Below are 16360 nucleotides of genomic sequence, written 5' to 3'. Positions count from 1 at the left end.
CACATATATCAACTCAAGGGGAAACTTATGTCTCACGAGGCAAGAAATAAAAATACAGTGGCTGCTTTTTGGAAGTCACATGAAGTCCCGAAGGATTCACAAGTCCGCGGCCGCGCGTATGTCCGTTTGCCCCTCTCAATCTTGAGGACAGTTCCCGTGGTAGCGAGGAGCGTGAGTTGGACAAGAATGAAAGCGCGTGAAGTTGGCAGCTCAGAACCAGAATGCTTTTTAACTTTATCGAAGAAGTTGAGTCAACTAGAAAAATTATGGGAAGCATAGCGTGAATCTTTAGCCGCTGACTCCGTCTTCCTTAGCTTCGTATCATTTCCAGTAGTCCAGCTTGCACAGGGGTCGCTCTCCATAAATATCACCTTGGTCTCATCAAGAATTATAAACATCATAACCAGAAACCGGAGCTTTCTTCCCACTTTTCCTTGCCGTTATTCTTCATTTATTCACTTTGATATAGTGATCTGTAGCATTGCATTTCAATGGAAAGAGCAAAGTCATCCGTTGAACAAATCCAGCCCCCAACTTATGGGGACTTGGTAACCATCCTGAGCATCGATGGTGGTGGCATTAGGGGTATAATCCCGGCCACTATTCTTGCTTTCCTCGAATCCAAACTCCAGGTACGTACATCCAAGCACCGCTTTTAGTTCTCCACAGAAGCATGAAACCTCTCACATGCCTATGTGACTTTTTTTGCATCACTTTAAAGGATTTGAATCTTTGCTAGTTTTTTTCTGTACTTACTATAAAAATTTGCTTAACTTTCATTTTGATCCTAAATATAAAACTCTGATCTATTTTGTCTCTCATATTTATTTATTTATTTTAAGTTAGTCCTTATAATAATAGTAGTTCTGACCAATACACGTTTGATTAGAGAAGATATTTTAAACATCTATTTATTACAAATAACTAATTAAATTAATTTTTTAATCTATTCAAATTAGTGAACTAATTTTTATATTAAGAATAAAAGGTAGTTCCACACAATCTTTCAAACTCTCATATATTCACCTGAGGTCGATATTGACCTCCGTACAGGAGCTGGATGGGGAGGATGCAAGACTTGCAGACTATTTCGATGTCATCGCAGGAACAAGCACCGGCGGTCTTGTAACGGCCATGTTAACCGCTCCAAATGAAAACAATCGCCCAGTTTTTGCTGCTAAAGATATCAAACCGTTTTATCTGGAGCATTGCCCAAAAATTTTCCCTCAGCATAGGTATGGATAACTACTACATCAAGTGGTCAATATAAAATTTAATTTACTAATTTGAAGATGTTAAAGAGGTTATTAAATTACTTGATAATAGCATATGTTACATAATCTCTCTAAAATACTTATGTAGATTATTAGGTTGTATATCAATTTATAAATGAGGTAAATTAGTTTTAAAAAAAACAATAAATATAAATAGTTTAAGATAATTGAATAATTTTTTTTATTTTTCTAAATTAGTTAACTCATCTTATATTATTATTGATATGCTTCTGTTTAAAGTATTTTTGGCTCATATAATAACCGTGAAATCGATTAAAATTCGAATTGATGATTTGGGCAGAGGGCTGCGTGCGACGGTGGTAGCAAAAGTAATCAGATCATTGGGAGGACCCAAATACGATGGAAAATATCTTCACTGGATCATTGGAGAGAAGCTGGGAGAAACTCTTTTGCGCCAGACGCTCACCCACGTTGTCATCCCCACCTTCGATGTCAAGAACTTGCAGCCAACCATTTTTTCGTCTTATCAGGTCTGTCCGTCCGTCCGTCTGTCTTTATCCCCAAAGTTGGTGAGACCAAGAGGCTTTTTTCCTTCGACGTGCCTGTAGGGGTAATTTAATAATTTCAAAGGTCATGGTCCCCTACTAGCTGCGACGACCTTGACTTGGGCAGTTGAAAATTTTCTAAAGCCATAATGGTTGTTATTACTAGAATTGAAAAAATAGGTCGAGCTTAGTCCGTTTAGACCCGAAAATTATGAAAACTGGATTTAAAGTTTTTTTCCCTCAAATAAAAGATAGGTCATACAAGATTAACCTTGTAGGGTTGAGGACCAGTCTGTTTAGGTCTTTTTATAAATTTTTTTATGTAATTATAATATTATTAATTTTTTATATTATTAATGATATTTCAAATATTTAGTTATTATTATCATTTTAAATTTAAATTTCATGAAATGGTCTGATTTATTTAGTTTTAGACAATAATTTGTCCAATTAAATTTTTAAAGAATGGGTTACTTTGCACTTTAATAATCATTTGATTTATATTATATGTGTTGATATTTTTAAACTACATATATTTGATAAGAGAGTGTTTTTATACTTATATAACTTGTGATTCTATAATTTGAATTAGAAATTTATGAGTTTTAACAACAATATTTCTCAAACTAAAGTAAAATATAACTAGACTATAAAATTTAAAAGTGAAATTTTTATAAACAAGGAAAATTTGATATTTCTGTTACGAAATAAAAACATACTTATTAAGAAGAGTAATTGATTATAGTGATGATGAAGTTTCAAAATATTAATGATAGTGTTTGTTTATTGTATATTTGCACTATAGATGAAACTTTTGGATGTTGTAATCTTGTTAATGAATGTTTTAGGTTTTCTTGGATGTTGATGGATATTTATATATGATAATATTTTGTATTTGTGACTTAATTTTATTCATATTTATGTCTTTTATTAATAATTTCATTAGTTTATTTTTATTTTTTGATAAAAAATATGAGAAGTATGAAAAATAGTATTTTTTTTCTTAAACGGGCTGAAAGTTTTAAGCTCGTTAGCTTAAAGACCGGGCTTAGAAAATTGTGATATTTTTGAAATCTCGGTCCTGTAAGACCAGTCCTTTTAAGCTCGTTAGTCTTTCAGAGCTAGCCCGGACCTCTGGTGATTGCTACGAGCCATGCATCCCTGTTCACCCGCAAATTCTAGCTGGATCGAGATATTTATTTGATCAACACCACCTGGGATTCTCGGGCTTGTCTGGTTCGAAATCTTCAAAAGTCATAGGGGAAAACTTCAATTTACATGAAAACTAGAATATCTGAAAAATTAATAATCAAGTGCTGCTAACAAGATTTCAAATAATGGATACAGATTAACAGGTGTCCTTGCTTGAACGCAAGACTCGCTGACATATGCATCGGCACATCGGCGGCACCTACGTACCTTCCTGCCCACCACTTCAAGAACCAAGACTCCACTGGCGAAGAACTTGAATTCAACCTCATTGATGGTGGTGTAACTGCAAATAATCCCGTACGACGCATTAATCAATATCCCTCAAACTGATTCTTATTCAGTTTTGTTTGTGTGTGGATTATTTATTATTTATATGGGGACTAATTGGGCAATGGCTTGCTTCTTTTGGGCCCAGACACTGGTGGCTATCAACCAAATAACGAAACAGATAATGGAGGATAATCCTGACTTCTGCACAATAAAGCCTTTGGAATTTAGGCGCTTCCTAATAATCTCACTAGGGACGGGCACGCCCAAGAATGAGAAAAAATTCACTGCACAACTAGCAGCCAAATGGGGCCTACTGGGTTGGCTATCCCATGGAGGCTCTGCCCCTTTGGTGGATGTGTTCACTCAGTCAAGTGCTGATATGGTTGATTTCCATGTAGCTACTGTCACTCAAGCGCTCCAATGTGAAGATCGTTACCTCCGAATACAGGTCATTTAAATTCTAATTTTAGCAAAAAATAGATACTAACTTCAGTACTTAACATAAGATTCAGTTTGTAGTTTAAATTAGATCTTATATATTAAGGATGGGATGGATTTAGTACTATACAGCAAAATTAACAAGAATAAATTGATAATAAAATCAGACTATCCAATTAAATTCTTTGAACGCAACCATATATGCAGGATGATACACTGACGGGTACGGAGTCTTCGGTTGATATTGCCACAAAAGAGAACTTGCAGAAGCTGCAACAAATTGGGGAAAGGCTGTTGAAGAAACCTGTCTCTAGGGTGAACTTAGAAACTGGTGAGTCTGAGCCAGCAGGGAACGGGGAGACCAATGAGGAAGCTCTTGTTAGGTAAGGCAAATTACTAATAGTAACTTGTGCGAGCGGGTCAATTAAGGGCTTCATATATATATATTGCAACTCATCAGACTTCACTAAGTTGTGGTTTTGATGAATCCCTCAGGTTTGCGAAGTCACTTTCCCATGAGAGGAGACTCCGAGGAATGAGATCTCCGCATACCAACGAGGCCTAGCTCAGCGCCGCCATCGCATAGTTTGATACTGTTCCCATCTAGCAGTTTGTGTTCAGATTCTAATTAATCTATGATTGATAAGTAAAATTAGGGAATTTCATGGCTTTGTTTTTCTCCTGAATTATTTAATTATTAGCTCAAGTGAAAAACTCCTTAATTATTATATGAGGCGGAATGTATTTCTTATACCCTCGGAACCTAAGTTAATTAGTAGCTCAAATAATTAATTACTCTTAACATTTCTTTTTCTTTTATGCAAAGATTAAATAAATAAAAAATTTTGACGACGAACGGATGATAAAAAAATGTTCCATCATCTCCTAGCTCAAAGAGGAAACAATTATTTTTTTTAAAAATTTTTGAGCAAGAAACAATTCTTTAACTAAAAGAGTTTATATTTCACAGCAAATTAATCAGGATAAAATAACGACGAATAAGCGATAAAAATACCCTCCGCTAAAATTTTCTACAAATCTAACTTGGCAATAGACATCTTCTCATAATTAAGTATGCATAGTTAAATTATGGCGGAAATTGATACGGGCTTTCACATCTTTTTTCTCTTGAGCTGTGGAGAATTAACAAAGAGTTACATTTTCTCGCTACTGACCAGTCTCTCTCTCTCTTTTTTTTTTAAAAAAAAAATTATAAGGTCACGGTCAAAACTCAAAACCATGCAAGTAAAAAGCTAAGATTAAATCATCTATGGAGGGATAATTAGGGATCCTAAAATTCGGGTTTTATCGATGTGCTTGGTGACCGTACCAGTCTGCACATTTATTAGTCTTCCGAGAAATACGGTTAAAGATAATGATCCCATTGGTCTTCGTGGTGGATATGTATTGTCTCGTTCATTAATAAACGTGTAACTATCCGGGCGGAAGACGATTCTCTCGCTGCATTCTCCTGTACTTTCTTCTTGTTTTCTTGTCGTGTCGAAACACCGAGACAATTTGCACAAACAAATATCATGGTTGATATATCCACCTTATTCCTTCTTGGTGAATTTAATTAGTATCAACTGCTTTTCTTCCTTCCCTTGTAGTGAAAGCTTTACTTCATAGAGGCTGGGCAGTGCGGCTTCAATGTTGTCTCTTACTCGAGTTTTTAAATTACGCAGGGCCTTGATAGGGACTCATCACATCACTGTAATAAAATATGGACCGTTCAAAATATGATTTCATATTTAAAATTATATTTTTTAATAATGATTTTTTTAAGAAGTGTCAATTATAAGATTAATTATATTTATTTTAAATTTTATATCAATTAAAATAAAAATTATTTAAAATATAAAACTATTAAATGGTCTAAATTGAGATGAGCACTCTCTATCTATGCTCATCTTTACGATGAGCATAAAATATGCTCCCCTTACACTTTTATTGTATAAACAGGTTACCGTACTCTGCATCTATTTTTCTGCTGTATATGCAACTTGTCAAGGTCTTGCTTAATTGGTTGCAAAAGCCAGGTTAAAAAAAAAAACAGAGAAGTTTAATTGGTTACAGAACAGAATGAAGTTATACTGGAAGAAATAAAAGTTGTAACGTCACTTCTTTTATTTATTCGTAATTATTATTCAACCAACTATCCTACGTTATTTTTCATTCTGTACACATAATTAATGGACAACAACTGTCATCCAAAAACTAAATTATTCACGTTTTTATAATCTTTACAATTGTATTAGTGCGTATAACTAAACGCGGGTTTGAATGTTCAACGCAACAAATTAGTGGATGGCGGACGCCAAGCGGACAGAAGTGTCTTTCAAGATATAAATGCAGTGTGGGATATCCCATGTTCATACCTGTGTTCTCGGTGACAAGGCGTGCGCGCAATTGGCATGATTTGCATGGTTTCGCATTTCGTTGTTTTAATCTTCAAACCTGCTGCAATTAATTCTAACTTGTTAAGACCACACAACCGCTATAATTCCATGGACAGCCAATGAATAAGACATCCTTAATTTGGAACCAGGTCAGACTTCTGTACAAAAGCAATCAGAACTGATACACACACACACCACACACACAGACATACACATAGGAGCATATCCAATTAAATACTATAAGATTCCGGATTCCTTCAGCTTTGCCTTCAAAGTTCATTATATCGTCTGCAATATCATATTTGAAGCACGATGGAATTAGGAAAGAACAGACTAATCACCGTGCTTAGCATCGACGGAGGCGGCGTAAGGGGAATCATTCCGGGTGTTATACTTGCTTACCTTGAATCCCAGCTTCAGGTAGCTTCTTAGCTTCCACCACAATGCTCCGCCTCGGCATATCATTCCCCGCATCTGCACAATAGGTTGTGTGAGTGAAAAGTTGGAGGAGTAGAAAACGTGCATGTCAATTTTTCATTAATTATTTCACATAATTGAGCTCACTACACAACTGTGACCTTAGCACATGTCAAGAGTCTCGAGAAAACATTTGATTGCTTCATACTTAGATTGCCACCACTCTAATTCTTTCACCTATCAATTGGCTTTTGCAAGTATATATCACTGCATGGTTGTTTCATTGTTTATCTATGTACGGTGCAGAAATTGGATGGCGGAGATGCAAGACTGGCACACTATTTTGATGTGATTGCAGGAACAAGCACAGGCGGCTTGATGACTGCCATGTTAACTGCACCAGATGAAAAGAAAAGACCTTTATTTGCAGCCAGAGATATCAAGAAGTTTTACCTTGACAATTGCCCGAAAATCTTCCCACAGAACGGGTAAACCTCAATATAAGACACAGATTCACCATTAATTAAGCGCGCGCTCCCTTTTGCCTTTCCAAATATGTTCATGAATCTGATCATCAAGCAATATAACATTTATATATGTGTGTGTGTGGGGCAAACAGATGTAAATTATTGCGTGCCCTGTGCGGACCAAAGTACGACGGCAAGTATTTACATCGCCTAGTTGAGGAAAAACTAGGTGACAAGAAACTGGACCAGACACTGACAAATGTTGTGATCCCAACCTTTGACATCAAGAACCTTCAGCCAACCATCTTTTCTAGTTTTCAGGTTAGCATCTTCGTCACCTGATTGGGCAGCATGTGCTCCCTGCCCTGCATACGTTTTCCTTCTTCTTTTTATACCTTTTCTATCTGAAAATGAAGCCGATATCTAAATTCAAGAATGATCTCGCCTGCTTAAACCCAGGTGAAGCAAAAACCAAGCTTAAACGCCATGCTCTCGGATATATGCATTGCAACTTCAGCGGCTCCGACCTATCTCCCGGCTCATTATTTCCAAACAAAGGACGTCAACGGCAAAGTGATGAGAGAGTTTAATCTCATTGACGGAGGGGTTGCGGCAAATAATCCGGTACGCATGGCAAAACTCAATTTCGATATAAATGTACCGTCGAGCGATCTCACTGGAAAATGGAAATCAGCGTAATTATTACTATCCATGGTGGGTAATTGCAGGCACTGGTTGCCATTGGCGAAGTGACCAAGGAAATCATAGAAGGTAGCCCTGACTTCGTTCCGATAAAACCTTTGGAATATGACCGATTCTTGGTGATATCTTTAGGAACCGGGAACCCAAAAACTCCCAAGTACAGTGCGCATGAAGCAGCTAAGTGGGGCATCTTGGGATGGTTGGCCAGCAATGGTTCTACCCCTCTGGTTGACGTCTTCAATCAGGCTGGTGCCGATATGGTGCACTTGCATCTCTCCATTGTTTTCGAAGCCCTCTCCTCCCAGGAAACTTACCTCCGAATTCAGGTCCTCTTGTGTATGCAATTTCCTATTCGTGAACCGATCAGTTATTCTCTCGTACGTAGACAGTGAATTGACCACTTGAACGGTCTGCTGTGTGATTGCAGGATGATACGTTGCATGGAAAAACATCTTCTCTCGATGGAGCTTCACGAAAAAATCTAAATGACCTAGTTGAAATTGGCGAGAAATTGTTGAAAAAACCTGTTTCTCGGGTTAACTTGGATACCGGTACTTATCAACCTTGCAGCCATGAGACCAACGCGGAGGCTCTGGAAAGGTGCGCTTGGAAAAATTGTACAAATTTGTTGAATTGTACTTGTCACGGCCTTGCTAATCATCTGTTAATGCTCTGCTGTAGGTTTGCAAAATTACTGTCCCAGCAGAAGAAGCGCAGGGGCGGAGATAATGTTACTGATAAGGCCTAGCGTCCATTACGCAAATTGATTAGTACTTTTGTCAGTTGGAGTCGAGATCCATGCGTGGAGGGGCACATGCACTAGCAGTCAACCAGTCAACCAGTCAACCTTACTTTATTTTATCTCCTACACTTTTGTTTTCAAGCCCAAAAATCTTGAATAACTGTTCTGTGTATCCGATAAATAGTTTCCGGTAAAAGATTTGTTTCCCATCAAATAAATTTTTAATTTTTCCGCCAAGAAATAAATTTTCTAGGGAAATTTTAATGGTGAGAGAGGGATATATAATATTAATGGTAACAATAAATAGATCAGATCAGGCACAAGTCTCAATATAAATTACAATGTTTATTTTTTGGCCAACAGATTACAATATTGATATTTTATATGCCTTGTGAATAATAGTTTTTCTCAGAACAAAAGAAGCCATGAACCGGGAGACGTGGCAGATTATTTATCTTTTTTCTAATCTAATCATATCTATGGCTAAAAGAGAAATTCTCAATTCATATTATTCCTCCTATTATTTATAAGCTTCAAATGTAGAGAAAAGGTGTGGTTCATTTTATAAGCTTTAATTTAAAAGTTGTATAAATATTTAATGCATTTTTTAAATTTTGTCTTTAATTATTTATTCTTTTTCCTTCATCATACTCTTTTATCACATTTTTCCATATGTTCTCTTTTATCATTTACTATAAGATTATATTTGAAAACAAAATTATATTTCTAACCTTTTTATTATTTTTAACTAATTTTAAATAAAAAAGTGTCAAAAAATATCTGATGTGACAGTGGACCGCGACACGTGGCATCCGAACTAACGAAGTGGGCTTGCTGGCATGCTATGGCTCCACAATCCCGTCTTGGATTCCTGGATGTGTGTGTTGGGGAGCCCTTCCCGTGAGGGAGCCTGATGAGGGTGTGGCTAAAATTTAAGAAATAATAATAATAATGATACGAAGGATTCATGAGCACATCTTCGTTCATGGGCCGAAAAGTTGGCATATCTTCCCCGAACAAAAACTAAGGATCCATTAGTTTTACTTTCTGGGCAAACGGTTTCCTCTACAGAGAAAGCCCGAATAACCAAATGGGCCGCCTTTTCCATTTTGTCATCTAGCTATCTTCGTCCAATTGAATTAAAAAAAAAAAATCTGGCCATCTATACTTGACCGTCTTGACGTTTTGCTGTGATTCTCTTCCAGCGGAGCCCCCGGGGGGGGGGGGTTGAACCGGAAAGGATTCTCTCCTTTATAAGCACTTTGAGCTGAGAAATGTCTCGATTGTAAAATCACTTCCAGAAAACTAATCTCAACGCCGAAGTTAATTTTGACTCTGGCCAGTTTCTTTTTTCAATGCCAGTCAAGTTAGGGGTCCAAGTTTTTTGTTTGGTTAATATATGTTACCGATTTGAAACCCTAGAGTGGGAGCATATATGATCGGTTACTTTTATTTAATTTCTGTTCATACGATCCCTTGAATCGATCTGCGACAGTTTCACTTTTGTTACCTTCTTTGGCTGCGATGAAAATTACAGGAAGAGCTGGTGTTCCCGTGGAAGTGATGGGCTTGATGCTGGGAGAGTCTGGATGAGTACGCTGTCCGCGTCGTAGATGTTTTTGCGATGCCACAGAGTGGAACCGGTGTTAGTGTTGAAGCTGTGGATCATGTTTTTCCTACTAACATGCTCGATATGCTGAAGCAGACCGGAAGGTATTTTTGTTTTCCTTTGATTTCTTGAAACTTTTATGTTAATTTATGAGCCTTTGAATTTGTTGTTGCGACAATTTTGCACTTCATTTTTGTTTAGGGAAGTTTTGGCATAGACCATATCAATTACTGGCTACCTGCCCTGAATTATTTTTAAGCATTTCTTCTGTTTCAATCTCCCTTCATAATTTTTCGCTCATCCTTACCCTTAACATTGAAGAATTAGGCTTGAACTTCTAGCCAACAACACAGAAAGATATTTGCTACATAAAATTGTTGAATCTTGCCCTTTATTTCAAAACCCATCAATTAAAGTGGCAACATTTATGAGTGAACATTCTCTTTTTCCTCCTGTTCTATACATGTATCGTACTAGATGCAAGTCTAGTCACACCAATTAATTAAACTAGCACTTTGTTGTAGACCATAGATGGTTGTGGGGTGGTATTATTTCCATCCTGGATCTGGTTGTTGGCTTTCTGGAGTGGGCATAAATACACAACGGGTTATGACTTATTTTTCCATACATGTATTATATGGACGACTCTTATGTAATGGAATGAATTGTTGTATTTGAATTTTAAAGCAACTTAACGTATATAATTTTGATGGACAAATAAGGCTATACTTGTGAATAAGCTACAAGAACGAAACATAAATATAATTTCTGGGGACAATTGACATATTTAGCAAACTAGGATATGAAAACTCTCAGTATAGCTTTGCTGTTTTCAGAAACTCATGCACAATCTGTTTCCATGCTTTATCTAATACAGAGTTTTGAGGCTTTAAATCAACGTGTTGTGGATGTGGTGGTTGATCCTGTTCAGTGTGTTAAAGGCAAGATAGTGATTGATGCTTTTAGGCTTATCAATCCACAAACTATGGTGATGCGTCCGGAACCATGGCAAGCAACATCTAACCTCAGTCATCCTAATAAGCCATCCACACAAGTGAGTTATATGCAAAAACTCTTCAATAGCAATTCGCTTGTTAATCTTTGACTCTCTAGTGACTTATTATTTCCATTTCGAGGCTTTGCTCCATGGCTTGAACCGACATTATTATTCCACAGTAATCAATTACAGGAAAAATGGGCTTGAAGATAGGAGGTTGCTAATTCTTTATAATAAGAAATGGACTGATGGTTGGACGCTCAGGCGTTCTGGTTCACATTCTAAAACTAATGAACAGACCATCCGGGTAAGTTGATATTTATTTGAAATTGGTTGTAGAGATAAACGTGTGCTTTTCTTTCTGATTCATTTTGCTCTTCTCCCTGCTCCGACCCTTTTCCCTGTTTCTTTTACTTTTTCTCATTTTGATTGTGAGCGCATGCTTGAGAACTACACTAAGGCAAATATAGGCTTGATCACTCTACGCATATCGTAGATTTTTTTTTTTCATTCATTGGAATCTTTTAATATTAGTTGAGAGCTGGGTATAATTTTTTGTTATTCCCAGTTATTTTTCTACCCATGGTTGCTAATTATCCTTTTTGATGTTTTTGTGTAATGCAGGAGATGGTGAATTTAGCCATCAAGTACAACAAGGCAGTGCAAGAAGAGGATGAACTTTCGCCGGAAAAGCTTGCAAATTGCAATTGCTGATGTGAGCAGGCAAGATGACAAGAAGCACCTTAAGGAGCACGTTTCCAATTTGATGTCTTCTAACATTGTTCAAACTTTGGGAATGATGCTAGATACCGTTGTATTTTAGAGTTAGCGCTATACAATGACCTTGCTGATCATGTTCAGCAGTCGTTTATTCGTTTCACAGGTCCTTTCAAGTTTCAATTTTCTGCTAAGAGATATTACGTTTTTCCCCCCCTTTTTTTTTTTTTTCCTTCCTGAGTATGTTGATCATTCTTTTCTTTTTGGCCTGAACTTTTTTTCCAAGAGATTGGATTTCTCGGTAAGTTATCTTGAGGGCGCACGCACCACAAATATGTACAGAAACACGTGACTTGCAGTCTTGCAGAATCTCATCATCCGGCACTACTCTGTTCATTTTTGTGGATCAACAGTTCAAACTTTAAACTAAAACACCACGAAAGTTTACTTGCGAACAAACTTATACAAACTCGGTTGAAAAGTTAAATTTCAAAACTGCAACTCTGGCATAGAACTTGTAGCACGGCTGGAAAACGAAGGATGATAGTGCATGGAACATGGCCTAAAAGAACATAACAAGGAAGGTTACGGACCAACAATTGGAAGGACGTAAAGTAAAGACAGGCTGTGTGATCTGACGATAAAAGCCAGAAGACGAAATTTGGAATTAACCGGTGAACTCGGGGTGACCTTTATTATATTTAGGGACCTTAAGACGGGGGTCCTCGCAGAGAGTTGGCTTCGGGTGAGGAGCTTCATTGTTCATTAATGAATGAAGCAAGGCGTTTAATTAAGCTCTTGGCCTTGTCGCTATTAGGGTTGAAGATATGGAACACGTGATCCTCCCCTTTAGTCTCATAGAGCTCCGCCCTTCCCTTCCATCCGCTGTTCAACAATTTTTTATAATAAAGCTTCCCTCTTTCCATCAGTATGTCTCTCTCCGCCACTGTGACCAGCACCCTACTGCAACCCAACCTCTCCAAAGCCGGAGCTTCCTCCACAAACGGGTTAATCAGCGGATCATCATTCCCTTTCTCCGATGGACACACAAAATCCCACCACTTGTTCACCATTTCCCTCCTTGTTGTATCGGTAATCTCCACTCCAATCGGCTCCTTCCCCCAGAAATAAGGATTCACCATAACGAGACCAGAAACCTTGAAATACTCTGTAGGAACAGAGTCCGAGGCATGCAACCTTAAGGCCAGGAAGTGCGTAATATTGGCGCCCGCGCTATCACCTCCCAATAACACCCTGTCAAAATCAACGTTGTTCTTGAGCCAGCTTTCGTGGTCTTCACGGTCTTCTGTGGCGTGAGACGCTACCCACCGAAGCGCATCCCAGGAGTCTTCATATGCCGCTGGAAGAGGATGCTCTGGCGCCAATCTATAGTTGACAGACACAGCAACAAGGTTAGCCTCCGCCACGAGGTTGTTGAGGGAGTTATGGTAAAAGGGATCGGAGGTCGAAGAAATGCAAAAGGCGCCGCCATGATAGTAGAGCAGTAAAGGAAGCTTCTGAGGAGTTTTGGCGACGGAGTTGGGACGATAAAGCCTGGCTGTCAAGCCGGTTTCGGGTATGATGAGGATGTCTTTGGATATAACATTGGTGACAGGATCCAAGCCCGGAGGGGCAACTTGGGTGCCGGCTAATCTCTCGACGCTCCCGTCCTTGCGTACTCGAAGGTAAGGAGGAACCTCGATCGACATTTCTGGGTTGCCTGAATCCATTCGGGAGACGGGAGTGTGGAGTCTGGACGAGAGAGACAAAAACAGAAAGCCGAAGCCGGGAGCGGCGATAGGAAAGCACTTTATGTCTTAGATTTCCCACTCTTCAAAAGACGTCAGTGGCTTTATGGATGGCTAGGATTTGGTTGCGCCTTCTTGCCGTGCCTGTGAGCTGTGCCGATTATGACTAGCAATAGTTCTTTTTCCCCCTTTCCTTATTGAGGGGACGAGCGGTATTTTATTTTGCAGTTGCTATCTTGAGCGTTGATTTACCAATAACTTAATTAAAAATATGACATAACTTGAGGTCTGAGGTCGTCATTGGTGAGCTATTTATTAAATTCAGGTCAAAATAGAAAAAACTATCAATTACATCGTTGTTCCCAAAAAAAGAACTATCGCTTACTTCTGCAAATTTAATAAAATATCGAGAAAAAGGGTAAATTTGATTACTTTATTTAGACAATAGCGGAAATTTAGAAAATGGGGAATTTCCAGGCTATATTCCGTGAATTATTCAAGGGGAACAATTTTTAGTAGCTGCGGTTCTAATCTGAAGCAGGCAGTTTAGAAGCACGGCTTTTTTGTTCTTTAATACAGTATGTTTTATTATTTCTGTGACAACGTTGTTAGTGTTAGTAAAAAAATGGAACGTGGGGGGAACAAAAGAATTTTATATGTCCTTGTATCAACAAAATGCAGCTGAAAATAACAGAAAGCGTTGATTGAGCAGACAGACGACTGAGATATCAAGTTGGAAAACAACAAATAAGAACCGTGCGTGGAAGCAAAGTGAAATGCATTGCGCTTGAATGATTATGCACGAACCGTATTAAAAATTATTCAAATGATCAAGCAGGGCAGCCAGATTTGGTTAATTATTTGTTTAATCAATGGAAATAGTTGTTTAACGGATGGAAATCACAGCGCCCCTGCCGCGTGCCTTTCCTCTGATCCAAGGTAGGCCCACAGGAAAAGCAGTGCCTTTGAACTTTGAGCTGGACAACGACACAAGTACCCATTGGCGGAGAAGGTGGTCTGACTAATAATCCATGTTATACGCTTATTTTCCGCAGCGACCGACAAGAGGGTAAAGAAGTATGAATGAAATTATTGCCAGATTTTCTTTTCTTGGTGCAAGAAATTGTTGCAAGTTAAAGTAAAGGAGGCATATCTCTGTTGAAGAAGTCGGCCAGGCCTTGGATCAAATCTTGGGCCTTGTTGCTGCCCAGATCTTCCAAATGGAAACAGTGGTCCTCCTCTTGAGTCTCATGGATCTCCACCACCCCAAGCCAACCGCTCTGACTCAATGCGTTATAGTAGAGCCACCCCCTCTCCTTCAGTATGTCCTTCTCCGCCACGCGCACTAACACCCTTCCACAACCCAACCACGCCAAGCTGGGGGATTCTTCCGCCACCGGATTAAGCCGCGGGTCGTCCTGGTCCGGCGTGGATGGGCAAACATATGGCCATAATCGATCCACCGACGCCTTTCTCTCCGGATCCATCGCCTCCGACCCGGTGGGATGCGAACCCCAGAAGAATGGGTGGACTAATGCCGCGCCCAGAATCTCGAGGTCGAGCTCGTTGTCGGGATTTCCCGCTGCCATTGCGAGATTATGAACTATGTTAGCGCCAACGCTGTCCCCAGCCAGGAAAACTCTCCTGAAATCTGCGTGCTCATTTAACCAAGGCTCGGGTCCAGGACTCTTTCGATGGGATGCGACCCAGTGAAGCGCAGCCCAGGAATCTTCGTAAGCGGCGGGGATGGGGTGCTCTGGGGCCAGGCTGTAGTCGATGGAAACGGCGACGATGTTGGCATTGGCGACTAGAGTGGAAACGTAGTTGTGGTGGAGGGAATTGAAAGGGGAGGAGACAAGGAAACCGCCGCCGTGGAAGTAGAGCAAGAGAGGGAGCTTGCGGTTGCGGGGAGTGTGTTGGGGGAGGAATAGACGGGCAGAGATGTTGGATTGAGGGAGGAGGGTGACGTCCTTGGAGGAGACGACAGTGTTTGAGGAGGGGGGAACAAAATCGGTGCCTCGGAACCTCTCAACAAGGAGGGATCCGGTGAATTGGGAAACAACGTCGGGATGAGGAGAAGCGGAAGAGCTAGAGTCCATGGCGAGAGAAAGAGGGTCCAGAGATGAGGTTGGAGAGTTGGAGTAATGTCAGGAGGGATTGTCGTCCTCTAGCTACTTCGTGAGGCCGTGGAGTGGATAATGTTAGCGTGCAAGACGATGATGATCGAGCGGATGAGCAAGAGTGAAAGTAAAACCGACTCATCATGTGCTGCTATGCTATATTCACTCGTAATGTGGCGATCTTTTCGTATCATGAAATCGTTTTTCTGCGGCTACGAAGATAATCAGCTCTCTTTGCAGCTAGCACTCAGCAAGAGCCACCGTATTGTACCGGGCAAAAAAAATTTAAAAAAAAAAAAACAGAAAGAAAGAAAAGGAAGAGCCACTGTCAAAGAAACAAGAAATTAAAGGCCATATAGGCCCACAGACCCTCTGAGACATTCCATGCGAATTGTTTGGATGTGTCGGGCCCGGCCCATATCCCTCGCTCTGCTCCGACCCTTTATGCTGCATCCTAGTCTTTATTAATATTTTGACCACTGCACGTGCATTGTTCTTAATAAATAATTACCTTCGCACTTGGGTGCCTCGCGTTTCTGTTCCAGAAACAAACCATGCACTTTGTTTAATGTAAATTTTATAGTGATAATATGATATTTTGGGAAAAAAAAAGAGCCATAACATAGTAGCTTCATGGAATACACTAGGGGGTATAAATGTGTAGACCCTTGAGGATGCGAAAATGAGATCCGTGATTTGGTCCCAAAAAAAAAAGGATAATGAGATCCGTGAAGGTGCAACG

At 39.4% G+C, this 16360-nt stretch overlaps 3 protein-coding genes and 1 pseudogene across 3 annotated transcripts; 2 read left to right on the top strand and 2 right to left on the bottom strand.

Annotated features, from left to right (window-relative positions):
• The first annotated feature begins 491 nt into the window (after positions 1-491).
• Positions 492-8499, top strand: LOC114716731 (uncharacterized). The gene is made up of 15 exons (XM_028901776.1): positions 492-632; positions 1054-1235; positions 1576-1765; positions 3128-3289; positions 3408-3710; positions 3908-4083; positions 4196-4259; positions 5663-5711; positions 6422-6519; positions 6823-7004; positions 7136-7304; positions 7443-7607; positions 7712-8011; positions 8113-8285; positions 8367-8499. The coding sequence occupies exons 1-15, from the start codon at positions 492-494 to the stop codon at positions 8431-8433; spliced, it is 2421 nt and encodes an 806-aa protein (XP_028757609.1). The 3' UTR covers positions 8434-8499.
• Positions 8500-10110: 1611 nt separating this feature from the next.
• On the top strand, positions 10111-11966 carry LOC114716729 (26S proteasome non-ATPase regulatory subunit 14 homolog; annotated as a pseudogene).
• Positions 11967-12170: 204 nt separating this feature from the next.
• On the bottom strand, positions 12171-13642 carry LOC114716781 (probable carboxylesterase 2). Its single transcript, XM_028901840.1, has one exon. The coding sequence runs from the start codon at positions 13478-13480 to the stop codon at positions 12506-12508; it is 975 nt and encodes a 324-aa protein (XP_028757673.1). The 5' UTR covers positions 13481-13642; the 3' UTR covers positions 12171-12505.
• Positions 13643-14526: 884 nt separating this feature from the next.
• LOC114716795 (probable carboxylesterase 2) lies at positions 14527-16032 on the bottom strand. Its single transcript, XM_028901858.1, has one exon. It carries the CDS (start codon positions 15595-15597, stop codon positions 14632-14634), a length of 966 nt encoding a protein of 321 aa, XP_028757691.1. The 5' UTR covers positions 15598-16032; the 3' UTR covers positions 14527-14631.
• Positions 16033-16360: the final 328 nt, after the last annotated feature.

The sequence above is a fragment of the Neltuma alba genome, unplaced genomic scaffold (assembly GCF_004799145.2).
Source record: "Neltuma alba isolate B1F8T4 unplaced genomic scaffold, ASM479914v2 tig00011687_pilon, whole genome shotgun sequence".
NCBI lineage: Eukaryota > Viridiplantae > Streptophyta > Magnoliopsida > Fabales > Fabaceae > Neltuma > Neltuma alba.
The sequence above is the reverse complement of the archived record's forward strand: the minus strand, read 5'-3'. Positions and strand labels throughout refer to the sequence as shown.